This window comes from Ranitomeya variabilis, chromosome 2, assembly GCF_051348905.1.
Source record: "Ranitomeya variabilis isolate aRanVar5 chromosome 2, aRanVar5.hap1, whole genome shotgun sequence".
Lineage (NCBI taxonomy): Eukaryota > Metazoa > Chordata > Amphibia > Anura > Dendrobatidae > Ranitomeya > Ranitomeya variabilis.
The window spans coordinates 979,312,595-979,333,360 of NC_135233.1; the positions used below are offsets into that span (position 1 = coordinate 979,312,595).

The window sequence follows — 20,766 nt, forward strand, 5'->3', positions numbered from 1 at the left end:
CTCCTCTTTCGTTTAAGCACTTGCTCACCAGGTGACAGGGGAATCGCAGGAGCGTGTTGATTGTAGTCCCTTTCTTGTTTCTGCCTAGCCTGGGCGAGACTTCTCTCCACACACTCCTGTACTTCGCGGTATCTTTGCTGCCTTTCTGTATCCCAATCTGCCTCCGGCGAGGTATCTTCGGGTACTAGGACCCCCATGTCCAGATCAACGGGTAACCGACTAGACCTTCCTCGCATCAGGTACGCTGGAGTACAGTTGGTGGAACTTACTGGGATGTGGTTGTACATATCCACCAAGTCAGGCAACTTTGTCGGCCACAGGTTCCGTTCCTCCACAGGCAAGGTCTTCAATAAATCGATTACTACCTGGTTCATCTTCTCGCACATCCCGTTGGTTTGGGGGTGGTACGGTGTAGTTCTGATCTTCTTACACCCGTACAACTGGCAGAATTCTTGAAACACTTCCGCTTCGAATGCAGGCCCCTGATCGGTCAGTACTTTCTCTGGGTAGCCATGGGGTCTACAAAAGTGCTGCTGGAAGGCCCTGGCGGCAGTCCTAGCTGTTAGATCCTTGACAGGCACAACCACCAAAAACCTGGAGTAGTGGTCCACGATGGTAAGGGCGTAGATATAGCCCGACCGGCTAGGCGTCAGCTTCACATGATCCAGCGCGACCAGTTCGAGCGGCCGTTTGGTGATGATAGGCCGCAGGGGAGCCCGTTAACTGTCACGGTCCTTCCTTCGCAGACTACACGGACCACACTCTCGACACCACTTCTCAATGGTTCTCTTCATGCCAATCCAATAGAACCTCCCTCGGAGCAGCTTCTCCAGCTTCCTCCATCCGAAGTGTCCGGCTCCATCATGGTAGGCTCCCAGAACCATGGGCGCATCTCGCCTTGGCACCACTATCTGCCACACCAATTCATGAGTACGTGGGTCGATGCTCCTCCTGCACAACTTGCCATCATGGATAAACAGTTTGCTTCTCCCCTTCCACAGCTGTTGAGTTTCTTGTGGATCATCTGGGCCAGGGTGCAACCCAGCCTGCGTCAAGAGTTCCTTCACCTGACGGACCGCGGGGTCACTATCCTGGGTTTCTGCCCATCCGTGGTGGGGCAGGGGATTCAGCGTGGCATCCGGTTGGTTCTTGTGCCTGTTCTTCACATGGTGAGAGTTCTGAGTGGCTTTGGGGCGATGGAAGGCAGGCAGCTCCACCTCTTCAAGTGCCTCCGGGTCTTCTCCCACTTCTGGTAGATTGGGCATTCGGGACAGAGCATCGGCATTGGCATTCTGGTGTCCTGCCCGATATTTGATGGTGAAATCATAGTTGGACAGCCGGGCCATCCACCGCTGTTCCAAAGCCCCGAGTTTGGCAGTATCCAGATGCGTTAGCGGATTGTTGTCCGTGAAGACGGTGAATTTCGCAGAGGCCAGGTAGTGCTTAAATCTCTCTGTCACTGCCCAGACAAGGGCAAGGAATTCCAGTTTGAAGGAACTGTAGTTGTCAGGGTTCCTTTCCGTGGGACGGAGTTTCCTGCTGGCGTAAGCGATCACCCTTTCTTTGCCGTTCTGAACCTGGGACAGCACGGCTCCTAATCCCACATTACTGGCATCTGTGTACAGCACAAACGGTTGATCGTATTCGGGGTAAGCCAGTATCTCTTCTCCCTTCAGTGCCGACTTCAAACAGGTGAAGGATTCCTCCAGCTCTTCGTTCCAATCAAAGGGGGTTTTCCTCCCCTTGGTCTTCTTTGGTTGGCCCACCAGCAGATTTTGCAAGGGTGCGGCCTTCTTGGTGAAATCCTTAATGAATCTCCAATAGTAACCTACCAACCCGAGGAACTGCCGGACTTCGTGGAGGTCACTGGGCTTTGGCCAGTCCTTGATCACTGTGACCTTGTCGGAGTCTGGGGCCACTCCTTCAGCGCTCACCACATGGCCCAGGTACTGCACTTTAGGTTTCAGCAGATGACACTTGGACGGTTTCACTTTTAGGCCGAAGTTGGACAAGGCTTCGAACACCTCGGCCAGGTGCTTCAGATGGTCTTCGTAGGTTTTAGAGAAGACTATGACGTCATCCAGATATAGCAGTACGGTTTCAAAGTTCAGGTGTCCCAGGCAGCTCTCCATCATCCTCTGGAACGTTCCGGGAGCATTGCACAATCCGAAGGGCATGTAGTTGAACTCACAGAGGCCCATTGGCGTCGTGAAGGCCGTCTTCTCTTTGTCCGCCTCCGCCACAGGAACCTGCCAGTATCCACTGGTGAGATCTAAGGTAGAGAAGTAGTTAGCAGATTTTAAAGCAGCCAGAGATTCCTCTATCCTGGGCAGTGGGTATGCGTCCTTATGTGTAATGCGATTCAACTGCCTGTAATCAACACACATCCTCATTGTACCATCTTTCTTTTTAACGAGGACTAACGGAGCTGCCCAGGGGCTACAGCTGTCTCTCACCACCCCAGCCTCCTTCATTTCCCGCAACATGTCCTTGGCACACTGGTAATGAGCTGGGGGTACAGGGCGATATCTCTCTTTTATGGGTCGGTGATCTCCCGTGGGGATGTGATGTTGGATCCCTTTCACCTGCCCAAAATCTGAGGGGTGTTTGCTGAATACCTGCTCGTACTCGTGTACTACCCTGTAAGCCCCCTGTATTTGATGAGATGGGGTAGAGTCAGTGCCCACATGCAATTCCCGACACCAGTCTTTCGAGTGCTCTGCAGAACCTTTGTTCTCCGCCACGTTTGACGGGACCAAGGGTCCAGGTGTCTGTATTACACTATTATTGACAGTGAACAGTTTGGCGAGCGTGGTATACTTGGTTAGGTGGACCTCTTCCTCCCCACAATTGAGGACACGTACGGGCACTCTCCCCTGTCGGACGTCGACCACCCCCCGGGCTGTCAGAACAGTAGGCCTATTGTCTGAATATACAGGTTCTACCAAGGCCTGGTAGTCCCTACCCCTGAGGCCTATGGCTGCTCAACACCATATTAACATTTCACTCTTGGGAGGTATCGCGATGGGGTTTGAATCACTTACAGTGACACGACCAATCTCACCACCAGTCAGCTCTACCTGCTGTCTCTGCATCAGAGCTCTGATTTCCTTCTGCAGGGCACGTTGCTCACTGTGGCCAGCGTTTTCTGCCACCTGTTGCAACAAAACAATCACTTCTGCAAGACAATTTTCTATAACATTAGTACCAAGAGTCATCATGGGATTACATTCTCGACGATCAATATCTACAATCACAATCCCTTGGGCTTTCAATTCCACCCGCCCCACTTTGATGGTGACCTCCTTATACCCCACTTGTGGCAACGGCTGACCATTACTGGCGATTATGGTGAAATCATCGTCAGGGCCACGAGTAATATCAGCGTCCTCCCAATACCGTTTGTAGAGCACGTAAGGTATAGTCGTCACCTGAGAACCGGTGTCCAGCAAAGCATTCAAGGGGATTCCATCAATCACTACAGGGAGAACTGGTCGTCCTCCAATATACTTGGTTCTCCAATGCTGCGGGCCTGACCGTCCTACTCCTGGGGGTTGGCCCTTTGCCCCAGGGGTTGCTCGTTTAAAGGACAGTACCTTGCAAGATGGCCCACCTGGTGACAGCGGCGGCAGATGGGTCGTCCATCCTGGTGGAAGCGGTCGTCGGGCCGGCTCCTGGTCGGCGGAGTCCTCCTCTGTCGCATCCAAGGGACATCCTCCGGGCTGGAAGCCAACTGGATCTTCTCTTTGGGGGCCTCCTGTAGGGACTGCACCGTCCGGGCCAGGGCAGCGACGCTCTTAGTTAGCTCTTGCATCTGGAGCCGAAGTCCTGCGGGGGAGTCGTCCTCGAAGCTCTGGGCGTCGGCCTCCGCGGCAACTGGGGTATCCGATGCCACCTCCTGGTGGTAGGTGAGAGCGGGGCGCCTGGGTGTTACTGCGCGGCTGGGCTGTCGCTCCTGCAATGCCTGGATAGCTTTATCTTTAAACTGCACAAAAGTCAAGTCTGGATTTTGCATAGCCAGGAAGTGCAATTGGCCCCGCTGGTGACTGCACAGGAGCCCCTCAATGAACCGCTCCTTCAGGATTTTATCTTCATCCTGCATGCTGCCGGGGTCACTCTGCTTAATGGCCCGCATCGCTTCCTGGAGATTAAGGGCATAGTCCCGCAAGCTATCCTGTGACCTTTGTTTGCATCCATAAAAAATCAGTTTAATTTCTGTAGCAGTGCGAGTATCAAAGGTGGCTTTAAGCTTGGCAAAAATCTGTTGTGCAGTTCCTTTATCCTCAGCGGGCCAGGATTTCAATTCTCTAAGAGCCGCCCCAAAGAGTTGGCCGGTTATCATATGGACTTTCTGGGGCTCGGTTAGGGGATAGAACTCGAGCAGGCTGCAGAGCCCTTCTTTAAAGTCAGTGAATGTATGCGCCTCCCCAGAGTATCGTGGGAGCCAGGTCGCTCCGGGCAGGTAGGGCATGGAGAAGGGCATTATGGCTTTTGCGTTAGCGGCGGTGTCCGACTGGCTGATGGGGGCAGCGGGCCCTGCGGCAGCCAGTGGCGGTATTAGGGCTGCGGCTTCGCCCGCTGCGGGGACCGGAGCTGCCCCTGCGTCCGCGGCTGCGACCGCCACCTCCTCTCCTCCCGACTCAGACATGGCTGTCCCTTCCTCCCACTAACCTGCTGGGGGTCGGAGTTCCTCTTCCGGGATTGGCGCCTTACCGCGCTTTCCGTTCCGCGCTTCTTTGGGCTGATCCCGCCCACGTAGCTAAGGCGCCTCCCTCCGCGCGCGGCAATGGCGAATTTTGGCGGTAACTCTCCGCGGCAAGCAGTAGCACACAGTTCTCTCAATAAAGTACAGTCCAAGCACGATAAATCACGGTTCCAAGGCACACATGACCTGATTCTTCAGGCTTAAGTAGATCCTGTTCGTGACGCCAAAATTGGAGCGCCCCCGCACCGCCGCAGGGCCGAGGGGTACCCGGAGCCGGGCCTCTGAGATCTCAGTCCTGGGGTTGTCACGGTGGCTAGACCCGGTCCGTGGCCCTGTCTGTCAGTGGGGGACGTCCGGTGCAATAAGTGGTGTTGTAACGGTGCAGGTCGCGGTAAATAATGAGGACACCAGGTTGCAGTCTCTTTACCTCTTTACTGAAGATGTTGGAGACCTCAGTCCAGAGCGCTGTTAACTGGGTTTTCAGAGACCGGCCGGTCCAACGACACATCAGGAGTTCCTCCTTACAGGTGGGAATCAGTATCTACCTTCTAGCGCTGTGTGTTGTAGTTCTTCCCTGCTGAGCTCCCGGGATAGTCCTCACAACTGTTTCTTTCTGTCTCTACTGTTCTTTCTCCGTCCTCCAGATGATATGGTAGGACGCACCCGTATGACGGGGTAGGCCTGGAGTTCTTCCGGGACCCTAGAGTCGCCCCTCTCCCGCAGCTGCCTCCGTTGTCTGCTTAGGTGTTAAGTGAGACAGCCAACCTGTAATTAGCTGTCCTGCCGTGGTTTGCAATGTACTTAAAGTCTCTTACTTGCTCGGCGTTCCGGCCACCGACTATTTGCGCCTCAGAAGGATGTTGCCTCGGTCTAGCAGCAGGACCCCTTCTGGTATTTCTCCTTTTCTGTATTCCCGTTGTTTACTGGTTAGTTCTGCTCTGAGGAGTCTGCCAGGATCCCATCCCTGACAGGTCCTCTCACTAGCTCTTCCCAGCTCCTTCTCTCTGTCTTCCTGTCCAACCCCCAGTTTTACCAGAGTTGTGAGGAGTGGCCTACTAGATAGGACCACCCCCCCTGGTGGCCGGAGTGTGAAGTGTGGTGTGAGTGTACCTGGTCAGAGAAACTCCTTTAGTGCAATCAGACGTACCACAGCTCCCCATAGTGGCGGAGCCACAGTACTGCAACAACCAGGACTCTGGGGTGCTGCACATGGATTAGCAGTCAGTATCACAGTATAGGATTAGATACACGGCTCAGCACAGTGTCACACAGAATAGCTTTAGATACATGGCTCAGCACAGTGCAGGAATAGAAACACCAAGGTCTGATGTCCTGATGAGGAGCTGCAGTGAGAGGCAGGACAGGAGCAGCACAGAGCCTCCCCCTCCCCATCCGTTACCTCTGCAGCTCATAATAATGACATCAGACCGCAACACTTCATCGTCCCTAGAGATTACAGCCAGCGCAGCAGGCAGCATAGAAGACGACAGAGAATGCCCGCTGATAGTGTGAAGGGGGAGGCAGATAGAGCTGCTCCTCCTACAGCGCAGCTCTCACGTGGAGCTCACAGATACACAGCAATCACAGCTCCAGAAAGATGGCGCCGATCTCCTGCCTCTGCTGTGATGTGTGGACAGCCCAGGGAGCGTGGCAAGATCACAGCAGGGAGCAGCTCAATGATAGGTATGGGGTCGGCATCCGACCGCAGACTCCTATGCCGTGGGCTGCCGTATTTGCAGGGTGTAAGTATCGTGCAGCTAAACTTACACTCCTGCAAAGCAAAATGGCGGCGCCCAGTGGCTTAAAGTTAAAAAAATTAATTTTGTATTATAAATAATTGTTTATATAAACAATCATTTTTAATGCAAAAAAAATTTGCGGCACCTTCCCTTTAAGTATAAAAATAGGTTACATGCTTCTGTATAGACTTGAGAGACAGAGATAGACAGCCAGAGATTCTGCCAAGACATCCAGGGACTCGACAGTACTGCAGCCAATATATCATGACTCCATCACAAAGGACACAGATCTATCACTCTACAGGAAACAACCAAGGGGACCTCGGCCCCGGTTGGAAGAATACAGATCTGCTCAGTTGAGCATCGCTGAACCATGGATACGTTTGGAGAAGCCAGGTTTTGACCATCGGGTCAACTGGCCTTATAACTCAGTGGACTGTCATCTTCCTACGTTTGTCGTTACCTCCTCTCTGTGTATGTGCCACAGGTGGGTAGTCGACCCTGGAAGCTCTGAAGTAACTGCTGCCATTATCCCCGCGAGTCAGCGAAAGGGTGAGACTCTGTAATGTGCACCATCTTGGGGTATTTTGCTGGGACTGTTTTACGTGTTATCTGCCTGTTTTGTTGTTCAATAAAGCATTACCACACTGTTAACCCTCAACCTGTGATGTCTGAGTAGTGTTATGCCTATGTTAAAGGGAGAGCGGGCGTGCTGTGGGAGGATCCCTGGTCCATGTGGTTTTGGCTAGTGGGACCATGGCCCCCCGTTTCTCCACACACTGTTTTACTTGCCCTTCCTGGGTTCAGCTTGAGTCTGCCAGTTTCTCCCGCTACTCCTAGTGTTTGTTAAGGTAGGTTCACACGAGTGTATAAAAACTTGTTCAGCTTTATCTAGAAAAAAAAGCAAGTAATTTTTTTTCCTGCTTGTCATCTGTATACATCCGCCTTTATTGTGTACAACCAATAAGTGAGCTCACTGCTGTGCCCTGGTATACTGGATAAGCGTCTCGGAGCCGCCAGGTCACTGGCTCCCGCTCTGTCACCACATCGTCTGCACGGCAAGCAAAAATAGACACCGGCTCAGTGCTGAACCTGGGGAGGGTGATGAGTACAGTGTCTTTGTTTTGACCCCTTTAACCCCTTTCTGACATATGACGTACTATCCCGTCGAGGTGGGGTGGGACCGTATGACCACCGACGGGATAGTACGTCATACGCGATCGGCCACGGTCACGGGGAGAGCGCGGCCGATCGCGGCCGGGTGTCAGCTGCATATCGCAGCTGACATCCGGCACTATGTGCCAGGAGCGGTCACGGACCGCCCCCGGCACATTAACCCCCGGAACACCGCGATCAAACATTCTCGCGGTGTGCCGGCGTTATAGGGAAGCATCGCGCAGGGAGGGGGCTCCCTGCGGGCTTCCCTGAGACCCCCGGAGCAACGCGATGTGATCGCGTTGCTCCGAGGGTCTCCTACCTCCTTCCTCGCTGCAGGTCCCGGATCCAAGATGGCCACGGCATCTGGGTCCTGCAGGGAGGTAGGTGGCTTACCAAGTGCCTGCTCAGAGCAGGCGCTGGTAAGCCTGCAGTGCTGTGAGGCAGATCGGTGATCTTACAGAGTGCTGTGCAAACCGTCAGATCACCGATCTGTAATGTCCCCCCCCTGGGACAAAGTAAAAAAGTAAAAAAAAAATTTTTCCAGATGTGTAAAAAAAAAAAAAAATCCTAAATAAAGGAAAAAAAAATATATATATTATTCCCATAAATACATTTCTTTACCTAAATAAAAAAAAACAATAAAAGTACACATGTTTAGTATCGCCGCTTCCGTAACGACCCAACCTATAAAACTGCCCCACTAGTTAACCCCTTCAGTAAACACCGTAAGAAAAAAAAAAAACGAGGCAAAAAACAACGCTTTATTACGATACCGCGGAACAAAAAGTGGAATAACACGCGATCAAAAAGACAGATATAAATAACCATGGTACCGCTGAAAACGTCATCTTGTCCCGCAAAAAAAAAGCCGCCATACAGCATCATCAGCAAAAAAATAAAAAGTTATAGTCCTGAGAATAAAGCGATGCCAAAATAATTATTTTTTCTATAAAATAGTTTTTATCGTATAAAAGCGCCAAAACATAAAAAAAATGATATAAATGAGGTATCGCTGTAATCGTACTGACCCAAAGAATAAAACTGCTTTATCAATTTTACCAAATGCGGAACGGTATAAACGCCTCCCCCAAAAGAAATTCATGAATAGCTAGCTGGTTTTTGATCATTCTGCCTCACAAAAATCGGAATAAAAAGGGATCAAAAAATGTCACGTGCCCGACAATGTTACCAATAAAAACGTCAACTTGTCCCGCAAAAAACAAGACCTCACATGACTCTGTGGACTCAAATATGGAAAAATTATAGCTCTCAAAATGTGGTAACGCAAAAAATATTTTTTGCAATAAAAAAGCGTCTTTCAGTGTGTGACGGCTGCCAATCATAAAAATCCGCTAAATAACCCGCTATAAAAGTAAATCAAACCCCCCTTCATCACCCCCTTAGTTAGGGAAATAAAAAATCTATTTATTTCCATTTTCCCATTAGGGTTAGGGTTAGGGCTAGGGCTAGGGTTATTGCTAGGGTTAGGGCTAGGGTTGGGGCTAGGGTAAGGGTTAGGGCGAGGGCTAGGGCTAGGGTTGGGGCTAGGGTTAAGGCTACAGTTAGGGTTGGGGCTAAAGTTAGGGTTAGGGTTTGGATTACATATACGGTTGGGAATAGGGTTGGGTGTGTCTGGGTTAGAGGTGTGATTAGGGTTACTGTTGGGATTAGGGTAAAGGGTGTGTTTGGATTAGGGTATCAGTTATAATTGGCGGTTTCCACTGTTTAGGCACATCAGGGGCTCTCCAAACGGGACATGGCATCCGATCTCAATTCCAGCCAATTCTGCATTGAAAAAGTAAAACGGTGCTCCTTCCCTTCAGAGCTCTCCCGTGTACCCAAACAGGGGTTTACCCCAACATATGGGGTATCGGCGTACTCAGGACAAATTGGACAACATCTTTGGGGTCCAATTTCTCCTGTTACCCTTGGGAAAATACAAAACTGGGGGCTAAAAAATAAGTTTTGTGGGAAAAAAAGGATTTTTTATTTTCACGGCTCTACGTTGTAAACTGTAGTGAAACACTTGGGGGTTCAAAGTTCTCACAACACATCTAGATAAGTTCCTTGGGGGGTCTAGTTTCCAATATGGGGTCACTTGTGGGGGGTTTGTACTGTTTGGGTACATCAGGGGCTCTGCAAATGCAACGTGACGCCTGCAGACCAATCCATTTAAGTCTGCATTCCAAATGGCGCTCCTTCCCTTCCGAGCTCTGTCATGCGCCCAAACAGTGGTTCCCCCCCCACATATGGGGTATCAGCGTACTCAGGACAAATTGGACAACAACTTTTGGGGTCCAATGTATCCTGACACCCTTGTGAAAATACAAAACTAGGGGCTAAAAAATCATTTTTGTGAAAAAAAAAAAAAAATTATTTTCACGGCTCTGCGTTATAAACTGTAGTGAAACACTTGGGGGTTCAAAGCTCTCAAAACACATCTAGATAAGTTCCTTAGGGGGTCTACTTTCCAAAATGGTGTCACTTGTGGGGGGTTTCAATGTTTAGGCACATCAGGGGCTCTCCAAACACAACATGGCGTCCCATCTCAATTCCAGTCAATTTTGCATTGAAAAGTCAAATGGCGCTTCTTTCCTTCCGAGCTCTGCCATGTGCCCAAGCAGTGGTTTACCCCCACATATGGGGTATCGGCGTACTCAGGACAAATTGTTCAACAACTTGTGGGGTCCATTTTCTCCTGTTACCCTTGGTAAAATAAAACAAATTGGAGCTGAAATAAATTTTGTGTGAAAAAAAGTTAAATGTTCATTTTTATTTAAACATTCCAAAAATTCCTGTGAAACACCTAAAGGGTTAATAAACTTCTTGAAAGTGGTTTTGAGCACCTTGAGGGGTGCAGTTTTTAGAATGGTGTCACACTTGGTTATTTTCTATCATATAGACCCCTCAAAATGACTTCAAATGAGATGTGGTCCCTAAAAATAAATAGTGTTGTAAAAATGAGAAATTTCTGGTCAACTTTTAACCCTTATAACTCCCTAACAAAAAAAAAATGTTGGTTCCAAAATTGTGCTGATGTAAAGTAGACATGTGGGAAATGTTACTTATTAAGTATTTTGCATGACATATCACTGTGATTTAAGGGCATAAAAATTCAAAGTTGGAAAATTGCGAAATTTTCAAAATTTTCGCCAAATATCCTTTTTTTTTTTTTTACAAATAAACGCAAGTTATATCGAAGAAATTTTACCACTATCATGAAGTACAATATGTCACAATGTCAGAATCCAAGATCTGTTGAAGTGTTCCAGAGTTATAACCTCATAAAGGGACAGTGGTCAGAATTGTAAAAATTGGCCTGGTCATTAACGTTCAAACCACCCTTGGGGGTGAAGGGGTTAAGGACATTTTATAGCTGGACATACATATTTTTTAAATAATACATTATGTCAATGTTTGCAGGTAAACAATAATGAAATGGTAGCCCTCCAGCGAGAGCCGAGCAATCCGTATGACAAGAACGCCGTCAAAGTGAATGTTAATGGGGAACAAGTTGGTCACATCAGGAAAGAACTTGCTGCAGCTTTAGCACAAATTATGGACCAGAAGATGGTGAAAATTGAAGGGTAAGTTACAGCTTCACAGAATGCAAGGCTTGTCTCTGTAGCATCTCATATGGTTTATAGCCCTAGTATCATCTGTGCATTTAGCTGGTAATGCTTCTAATTTGACAATTACGGTAAGTTATTACATTTGATGCTCTGGCCTGGGCAAATTGGTTCAAATGCATAGCTGAATTAGTGTGTGTGATTAGCCATTACAGTTATGACCATTTGTTTCCATATATCTACTACCGTATATACTCAGAGAAAATCTTAATGAACCATTAAGCAGCATTATATCAAAAAAGATATTATCATAGAGAGTAAAAATCCATATTTTCACTTAAATAGCCGCAGAAGGAATGGACATATTATAAGCCCAATCGCAACTTATATAAATAAACAACCAGAGCACAAAACGCGATCAAAGAAGGGCAGAAAAGGATTGTAAAAAATTGAAAAAACTTTATTACCGTACATATAATTAAGGCAGGAAAATAACAGTGGGTCAAACCACAAAACAGTTGTGTTAACAAACATGAGAAAAAACGCGGGACATGGACTAATAGCGGCACATAGTTAATATTGAATATTTAACAATTGTAACCCTCCTGGCAATACGCATTGTAATAAGTCAGTGGAAGCACCAAGGACATCCCACAGGAAGCAAGTGGAAAATATAGTGGTGTCACCAATACAAAATAGAAATAATATAGACACAAATAATTAAGAGATATGGCATACCTGTGTTAATAACCAAGGACCACCGGGATATTGCAAGAGGGGGCCGACAAAGAAGTCCACGTCACCCCGACGCGCGTTTCGGCGGAGCCTTCGTCAGGGGGCATAGTTAAAACTCGTGGTGCACGTTTAAATAGAGAACCGGAACCAGTCAGTAAGTGCCCGGAAGTATTAAACCGTCACCATAGAAACGCTGTGCTGTTTACGGCCGATACAACAAAATATGGCCAAATGTGTCAAATATATCACAGTATGAAATACGGCAACAGCGTATATATTTCGGTAAAATAAATAACCTATGTAGTCCATCTCTACTAAGCGACGCATGCGCCGCCAAAAACCGGGCTCTGTCAGATGGAGTCGGCGTCATGGGGAGGCGGAGCCGGGACACAAATGACCCGGCTCACGTGACCCCAAGAAGACACCGGGAGCCAGGAGACACAGACGGGCACGGCGCGCAGGCGTACTGAGCGATGGGCCAGAAGACGGGATCCCCTTGAGGACCAGAGAAGAGGGTGAATCTAGATATAACGTGAGGAAGTCACAGCAAATGCTTGAAGCAACCTCAAATACAAACTGCAGTTATACAATGCGACAATTATGATACCAATATAATAAAGAACATCCACAAACGTTATATAATATAGAACATATAGTTGATACAATCAAGGATGTATACAATATTGGTAAATGAATCCATCCACTGGACCACTGATGATGTGAACAGGTAAACGAAAAATAGATTCACTTCATTTATCTTGAGCCAAGGGGACTAGTACTTTAAGATATTCCAGGAATCAAGTGGGGTTACGGATTACCCTACAATATTAAAATAGGATTAAAAAACAAAATAAAACATGTAAGATAAACAACGTAAGATGGAACAGAGACTGCCAGACACCAGCTAAAGAAAAGGGGCAAAGCTCATTTGTTCATTTAGACCATTGGGGTGGATAGTATTTAGAGACCAGATCCAACGTGATTCCATCTGGGCAAGTCTTTGGGACATCCTGCCACCACGGATATTATTGTCCAAGGAATCAATGCCCCTTGCCCGAAAGAGGGAAGCATCACAGTTATGGTTAAGCCAAAAATGTTTAGGGATCGTTTTTAATAGTGATGAATCAGTGTACTCCTTGGCCGCAAGAATATCCCTTACATGTTCTGTTGTGAAATTGGATTTTGGGCTCCCCCGGTGGCCACTGGTGGAATTGAACTGGTGTGCATCATCCTCTCTGTTCACCTGTTTCCATCAGGATGTGGGAGTCGCTATTTAGCCTTGCTCCTCTGTCACTTCCATGCCGGTCAACATTGTAATCAGAAGCCTTTCTGTGCATGTTCCTGCTGCTAGACAACTCCCAGCTAAGTTGGACTTTAGTCCTTGTTTGTTTTTGCATTTTGTTCCAGTTCACAGCTGTAGTTTCGTTTCTGTGTCTGGAAAGCTCTTGTGATCTGAAATTGCCACTCTGATGTTATGAGTTAATACTAGAGTCTTAAAGTAATTTCAGGATGGTGTTTTGATAGGGTTTTCAGCTGACCATGAAAGTGCCCTTTCTGTCTTCCTGCTATCTAGTAAGCGGACCTCAATTTTGCTAAACCTATTTTCATACTACGTTTGTCATTTCATCTAAAATCACCGCCAATATTTGTGGGGGCCTCTGTCTGCCTTTCGGGGAAATTTCTCTAGAGGTGAGCCAGGACTATATTTTCCTCTGCCAGGATTAGTTAGTCCTCCGGCCGGCGCTGGGCGTCTAGGGATAAACCGCAGGCTACGCTACCCGGCTACTGTTAGTTGTGCGGCAGGTTTAGTTCATGGTCAGTTTAGTTTCCATCCTTCCAAGAGCTAGTTCTTATGTTTGCTGGGCTATGTTCTCTTGCCATTGAGAACCATAACAGTTTGACCGGCCAAAAAAGGGTTAAATTAATTGACAGAGAAAGGAGAGAAAAGAGAAGTCTGCTGAAGATTTTTTTTTTTTTTTTTCCAGTTCTAGTGTGCTTGTAATTGAATCTCTTGCAAGTCTGCCTATATTGCAGCCTTTCTCTCTCTCTCTCCTTCTAATCCTGGAATGGCTCTGTGTTCACCTGTTTAAAATGGATATTCAGAGTTTAGCTGCAGGTTTGAATAATCTCACCACGAAAGTTCAAAATTTACAAGATTTTGTTGTTCATGTTCCTATATCTGAACCCAGAATTCCTTTGCCTGAATTTTTCTCGGGGAATAGATCTTGCTTTCAAAATTTCAAAAATAATTGCAAGTTGTTTTTGTCCCTGAAATCTCGCTCTGCTGGAGATCCTGCTCAGCAGGTCAGGATTGTGATTTCCTTGCTCCGGGGCGACCCTCAGGATTGGGCTTTTGCATTGGCTCCAGGGGATCCTGCGTTGCTCAATGTGGATGCGTTTTTTCTGGCCTTGGGGTTGCTTTATGAGGAACCTCAGTTAGAACTTCAGGCGGAAAAGACCTTGATGTCCCTATCTCAGGGGCAAGACGAAGCTGAAATATATTGCCAGAAATTCCGTAAATGGGCTGTGCTTACTCAGTGGAATGAGTGCGCCCTGGCGGCGAATTTCAGAGAGGGTCTCTCTGATGCCATTAAGGATGTTATGGTGGGGTTCCCTGTGCCTGCGGGTCTGAATGAGTCCATGACAATGGCTATCCAGATCGATAGGCGTCTGCGGGAGCGCAAACCTGTGCACCATTTGGCGGTGTCTACTGAGAAGACGCCAGAGAATATGCAATGTGATAGAATTCTGTCCAGAAGTGAACGGCAGAATTTTAGACGAAAAAATGGGTTGTGCTTCTATTGCGGTGATTCAACTCATGTTATATCAGCATGCTCTAAGCGTACTAAGAAGCTTGATAAGTCTGTTTCAATTGGCACTTTACAGTCTAAGTTTATTCTATCTGTGACCCTGATTTGTTCCTTATCATCTGTTACCGCGGATGCCTATGTCGACTCTGGCGCCGCTTTGAGTCTTATGGATTGGTCCTTTGCCAAACGCTGTGGGTATGATTTAGAGCCTCTTGAAACTCCTATACCCCTGAAGGGGATTGACTCCACCCCATTGGCTAGCAATAAACCACAATACTGGACACAAGTAACTATGCGGATTAATCCGGATCACCAGGAGATTATTCGCTTTCTTGTGCTGTATAACCTACATGATGTGTTGGTGCTTGGATTGCCATGGCTGCAATCTCATAACCCAGTCCTTGACTGGAAAGCTATGTCTGTGTTAAGCTGGGGATGTAAGGGGACACATGGGGACGTACCTGTGGTTTCCATTTCATCATCTATTCCCTCTGAGATTCCTGAATTCTTGACTGAATATCGTGACGTTTTTGAAGAACCTAAGCTTGGTTTATTACCTCCGCACCGGGAGTGCGATTGTGCCATAGATTTGATTCCGGGTAGTAAATTGTTGTGAATTTGCTTTTTGCTCCCTCTAGTGGTTACTAGTTTTTTGACTCTGGTTTTTCTGTCATTCCTTTTATCCGCACCTGGGTCGTTACTTAGGGGTGTTGCTATATAAGCTCCCTGGACCTTCAGTTCAATGCCTGGCAACGTAGTTATCAGAGCTAGTCTGCTGTGCTCTTGTCTACTGATCCTGGTTCCAGTTATATCAGCTAAGTCTGCCTTTTGCTTTTTGCTATTTGTTTTGGTTTTGTATTTTTGTCCAGCTTGTTCCAAATCTATATCCTGACCTTTGCTGGAAGCTCTAGGGGGGCTGGTGTTCTCCCCCCGGACCGTTAGACGGTTCGGGGGTTCTTGAATTTCCAGTGTGGATTTTAATAGGGTTTTTGTTAACCATATAAGTTACCTTTCTTTATTCTGCTATCAGTAAGCGGGCCTCTCTGTGCTAAACCTGGTTCATTTCTGTGTTTGTCATTTCCTCTTACCTCACCGTCATTATTTGTGGGGGGCTTCTATCCAGCTTTGGGGTCCCCTTCTCTGGAGGCAAGAAAGGTCTTTGTTTTCCTCTACTAGGGGTAGCTAGATTCTCCGGCTGGCGCGTGTCATCTAGAATCAACGTAGGAATGATCCCCGGCTACTTCTAGTGTTGGCGTTAGGAGTAGATATATGGTCAACCCAGTTACCACTGCCCTATGAGCTGGATTTTTGTATTCTGCAGATTTCCACGTTCCTCTGAGACCCTCGCCATTGGGGTCATAACAGTTTGCCAGGCCAGTATTAAATGTTTAATGCATTGCAGAAGAGGGATTATAAGAAAGAAGATTCTGAGTTTTTTTTTTTTTTCTTCTTCCCCTTTACCTCAGAGTGGCTATGCTTGCTGCAGACATGAATGTCCAGACCTTGATTACAAGTGTGGACCAGCTGGCTACTCGTGTGCAGGGCATACAAGACTATGTTATCAGAAATCCTAGGTCAGAACCTAAAATACCGATTCCTGAACTGTTTTCCGGAGACAGGTTTAAGTTTAGGAATTTCGTGAATAATTGTAAATTGTTTTTGTCCCTGAGACCCTGTTCATCTGGAGATTCTGCTCAGCAAGTAAAAATTGTTATTTCGTTCTTACGGGGTGACCCTCAGGATTGGGCTTTTTCGCTGGCGCCAGGAGATCCGGCATTGGCTGATCTTGATGCGTTTTTTCTGGCGCTCGGTTTACTTTATGAGGAACCCAATCTTGAGATTCAGGCAGAAAAGGCCTTGCTGGCTATGTCTCAGGGGCAAGACGAGGCTGAAGTGTATTGCCAAAAATTTCGGAAATGGTCCGTGCTTACTCAGTGGAATGAGTGTGCTCTGGCCGCTAATTTTAGAAATGGCCTTTCTGAAGCCATTAAGAATGTTATGGTGGGTTTTCCCATTCCCACAGGTCTGAATGATACTATGGCACTGGCTATTCAAATTGACCGGCGGTTGCGGGAGCGCAAAACCGCAAATTCCCTCATGGTGTTGTCTGAACAGACACCTAATTCGGTGCAATGTGATAGAAAAACCGCAAATTCCCTCATGGTGTTGTCTGAACAGACACCTGATTTAATGCAATGTGATAGAATCCTGACTAGAAATGAGCGGAAAATTCATAGACGCCGGAATGGCTTGTGCTACTACTGTGGTGATTCTACACATGTTATCTCAGCATGCTCTAAACGTATAGCTAAGGTTGTTAGTCCTGTCACCGTTGGTAATTTGCAACCTAAATTTATTCTGTCTGTAACTTTGATTTGCTCACTGTCATCTTATCCTGTCATGGCGTTTGTAGATTCAGGTGCTGCCCTGAGTCTCATGGATCTCTCATTTGCTAAGCGCTGTGGTTTTACTCTTGAACCATTAGAAAATCCTATTCCTCTTAGGGGTATTGATGCTACACCATTGGCAGCAAATAAACCGCAGTATTGGACACAGGTTACCATGTGCATGACTCCTGAACACCGCGAGGTGATACGTTTCCTGGTTTTACATAAAATGCATGATTTGGTTGTTTTAGGGCTGCCATGGTTACAGACCCATAATCCAGTCCTGGACTGGAAGGCTATGTCAGTCTCAAGTTGGGGCTGTCGTGGTATTCATGGGGATTCCCTGCCTGTGTCTATTGCTTCTTCTACGCCTTCGGAAGTTCCGGAGTATTTGTCTGATTATCAGGATGTCTTCAGTGAGTCTGAGTCCAGTGCACTGCCTCCTCATAGGGACTGTGACTGTGCTATAGATTTGATCCCAGGCAGTAAATTTCCTAAGGGAAGACTGTTTAATCTGTCGGTACCTGAACATACCGCTATGCGTTCATATATCAAGGAGTCTCTGGAGAAAGGACATATTCGTCCGTCTTCTTCCCCTCTTGGTGCGGGATTCTTTTTTGTGGCAAAAAAGGACGGATCTTTGAGACCTTGTATTGATTATCGACTTTTAAATAAGATCACTGTCAAATTTCAGTATCCTTTACCGCTGTTGTCTGACTTGTTTGCCCGGATTAAGGGTGCCAAGTGGTTCACCAAGATAGACCTTCGTGGTGCGTACAACCTTGTGCGCATTAAGCAAGGTGATGAATGGAAAACCGCATTCAATACGCCCGAAGGTCATTTTGAGTACTTGGTGATGCCTTTTGGGCTCTCCAATGCGCCTTCAGTTTTTCAGTCCTTTATGCATGACATTTTCCGGAAGTATCTGGATAAATTTTTGATTGTTTATCTGGATGATATTTTGGTTTTTTCTGACAATTGGGATTCGCATGTGGAGCAGGTCAGGTTGGTCTTTAAAATTTTGCGTGAAAATTCTTTGTTTGTCAAGGGCTCAAAGTGTCTCTTTGGTGTGCAGAAGGTTCCCTTTTTGGGGTTCATTTTTTCCCCTTCTGCTGTGGAGATGGACCCAGTCAAGGTCCGAGCTATTCTTGATTGGACTCAGCCCTCGTCAGTTAAGAGTCTTCAGAAGTTCTTGGGCTTCGCTAACTTCTACCGTCGTTTTATCGCTAATTTTTCTAGCATTGTGAAACCTTTGACGGATATGACCAAGAAGGGCTCCGATGTAGCTAACTGGGCTCCTGCTGCCGTGGAGGCTTTCCAGGAGTTGAAACGCCGGTTTACTTCGGCGCCTGTTTTGTGCCAGCCTGACGTCTCACTTCCCTTTCAGGTTGAGGTGGATGCTTCGGAGATTGGGGCAGGGGCCGTTTTGTCGCAGAGAGGCCCTGGTTGCTCTGTTATGAAACCTTGTGCCTTTTTCTCTAGGAAGTTTTCGCCTGCCGAGCGAAATTATGATGTGGGCAATCGGGAGTTGTTGGCCATGAAATGGGCATTTGAGGAGTGGCGTCATTGGCTCGAGGGTGCTAAGCATCGTGTGGTGGTCTTGACTGATCACAAAAATCTGATGTATCTCGAGTCTGCTAAACGCCTTAATCCGAGACAGGCCCGCTGGTCATTGTTTTTCTCCCGCTTTGATTTTGTTGTCTCGTATTTACCAGGTTCAAAGAATGTGAAGGCCGATGCTCTTTCTAGGAGCTTTGTGCCTGATGCTCCTGGAGTCGCTGATCCTGTTGGTATTCTTAAAGATGGAGTTATCTTGTCAGCTATTTCTCCGGATCTGCGACGTGTGTTGCAGAGATTTCAGGCTGATAGGCCTGAGTCTTGTCCACCTGACAGACTGTTTGTCCCGGATAAGTGGACCAGCAGAGTCATTTCCGAGGTTCATTCCTCGGTGTTGGCAGGTCACCCGGGAATTTTTGGCACCAGAGATCTGGTGGCCAGGTCCTTTTGGTGGCCTTCCTTGTCAAGGGATGTGCGGTTATTTGTGCAGTCCTGTGGGACTTGTGCTCGAGCTAAGCCTTGCTGTTCTCGTGCCAGCGGTTTGCTCTTGCCCTTGCCTGTCCCGAAGAGACCTTGGACACATATCTCCATGGATTTCATTTCTGATCTTCCGCTATCTCAGGGCATGTCTGTTATCTGGGTGATATGTGATCGCTTCTCCAAGATGGTCCATTTGGTTCCTTTGCCTAAGCTGCCTTCCTCTTCCGATCTGGTTCCTGTGTTTTTCCCGAACGTGGTTCGTTTGCACGGCATCCCTGAGAATATTGTGTCAGACAGAGGATCCCAGTTCGTTTCCAGGTTCTGGCGATCCTTTTGTAGTAGGATGGGCATTGATTTGTCGTTTTCGTCTGCTTTCCATCCTCAGACTAATGGACAGACGGAGCGAACCAATCAGACTTTGGAGGCTTATTTGAGGTGTTTTGTCTCTGCTGATCAGGACGATTGGGTGACATTCTTGCCGTTGGCTGAGTTTGCCCTTAATAATCGGGCTAGTTCCGCCACCTTGGTTTCGCCTTTTTTCTGCAACTCTGGTTTCCATCCTCGCTTTTCTTCGGGTCATGTGGAGCCTTCCGACTGTCCTGGGGTGGATTCTGTGGTGGATAGGTTGCAGCAGATCTGGAATCATGTGGTGGACAACTTGAAGTTGTCACAGGAGAAGGCTCAGCGCTTTGCCAACCGCCGCCGCGGTGTGGGTCCCCGACTACGCGTTGGGGATTTGGTATGGCTTTCTTCCCGCTTTGTTCCTATGAAGGTCTCCTCTCCCAAATTTAAACCTCGTTTTATTGGGCCTTACAAGATATTGGAAATCCTTAATCCTGTATCTTTTCGTCTGGATCTTCCTGTGTCGTTTGCTATTCACAATGTATTTCATAGGTCCTTGTTGCGGCGGTACATTGTGCCTGTAGTTCCTTCTGCTGAGCCTCCTGCTCCGGTGTTGGTTGAGGGCGAGTTGGAGTACGTGGTGGAGAAGATCTTGGATTCTCGCCTCTCCAGGCGGAGGCTTCAGTACCTGGTCAAGTGGAAGGGCTATGGTCAGGAGGATAATTCCTGGGTGGTCGCCTCTGATGTTCATGCGGCCGATTTAGTTCGTGCCTTTCATGCCGCTCATCCTGATCGCCCTGGTGGTCGTGGTGAGGGTTCGGTGACCCCTCACTAAGGGGGGGGTACTGTTGTGAATTTGCTTTTTGCTCCCTCTAGTGGTTACTAGTTTTTTGACTCTGGTTTTTCTGTCATTCCTTTTATCCGCACCTGGGTCGTTACTTAGGGGTGTTGCTATATAAGCTCCCTGGACCTTCAGTTCAATGCCTGGCAACGTAGTTATCAGAGCTAGTCTGCTGTGCTCTTGTCTACTGATCCTGGTTCCAGTTATATCAGCTAAGTCTGCCTTTTGCTTTTTGCTATTTGTTTTGGTTTTGTATTTTTGTCCAGCTTGTTCCAAATCTATATCCTGACCTTTGCTGGAAGCTCTAGGGGGGCTGGTGTTCTCCCCCCGGACCGTTAGACGGTTCGGGGGTTCTTGAATTTCCAGTGTGGATTTTAATAGGGTTTTTGTTAACCATATAAGTTACCTTTCTTTATTCTGCTATCAGTAAGCGGGCCTCTCTG

The 20,766-nt window shown here is 47.5% G+C and overlaps 1 protein-coding gene across 1 annotated transcript in view; it reads left to right on the forward strand.

Annotated features, from left to right (window-relative positions):
- The window catches only part of LOC143804017 (helicase-like transcription factor), a 59,600-nt gene extending 48,407 nt beyond the window's left edge, over positions 1-11,193 (forward strand). The window contains exon 3 of the mRNA XM_077281763.1: positions 11,026-11,193. Coding sequence (XP_077137878.1) covers positions 11,026-11,193 — 168 coding nt within the window. The remainder of the gene's footprint in view (positions 1-11,025) is intronic.
- Positions 11,194-20,766: the final 9,573 nt, after the last annotated feature.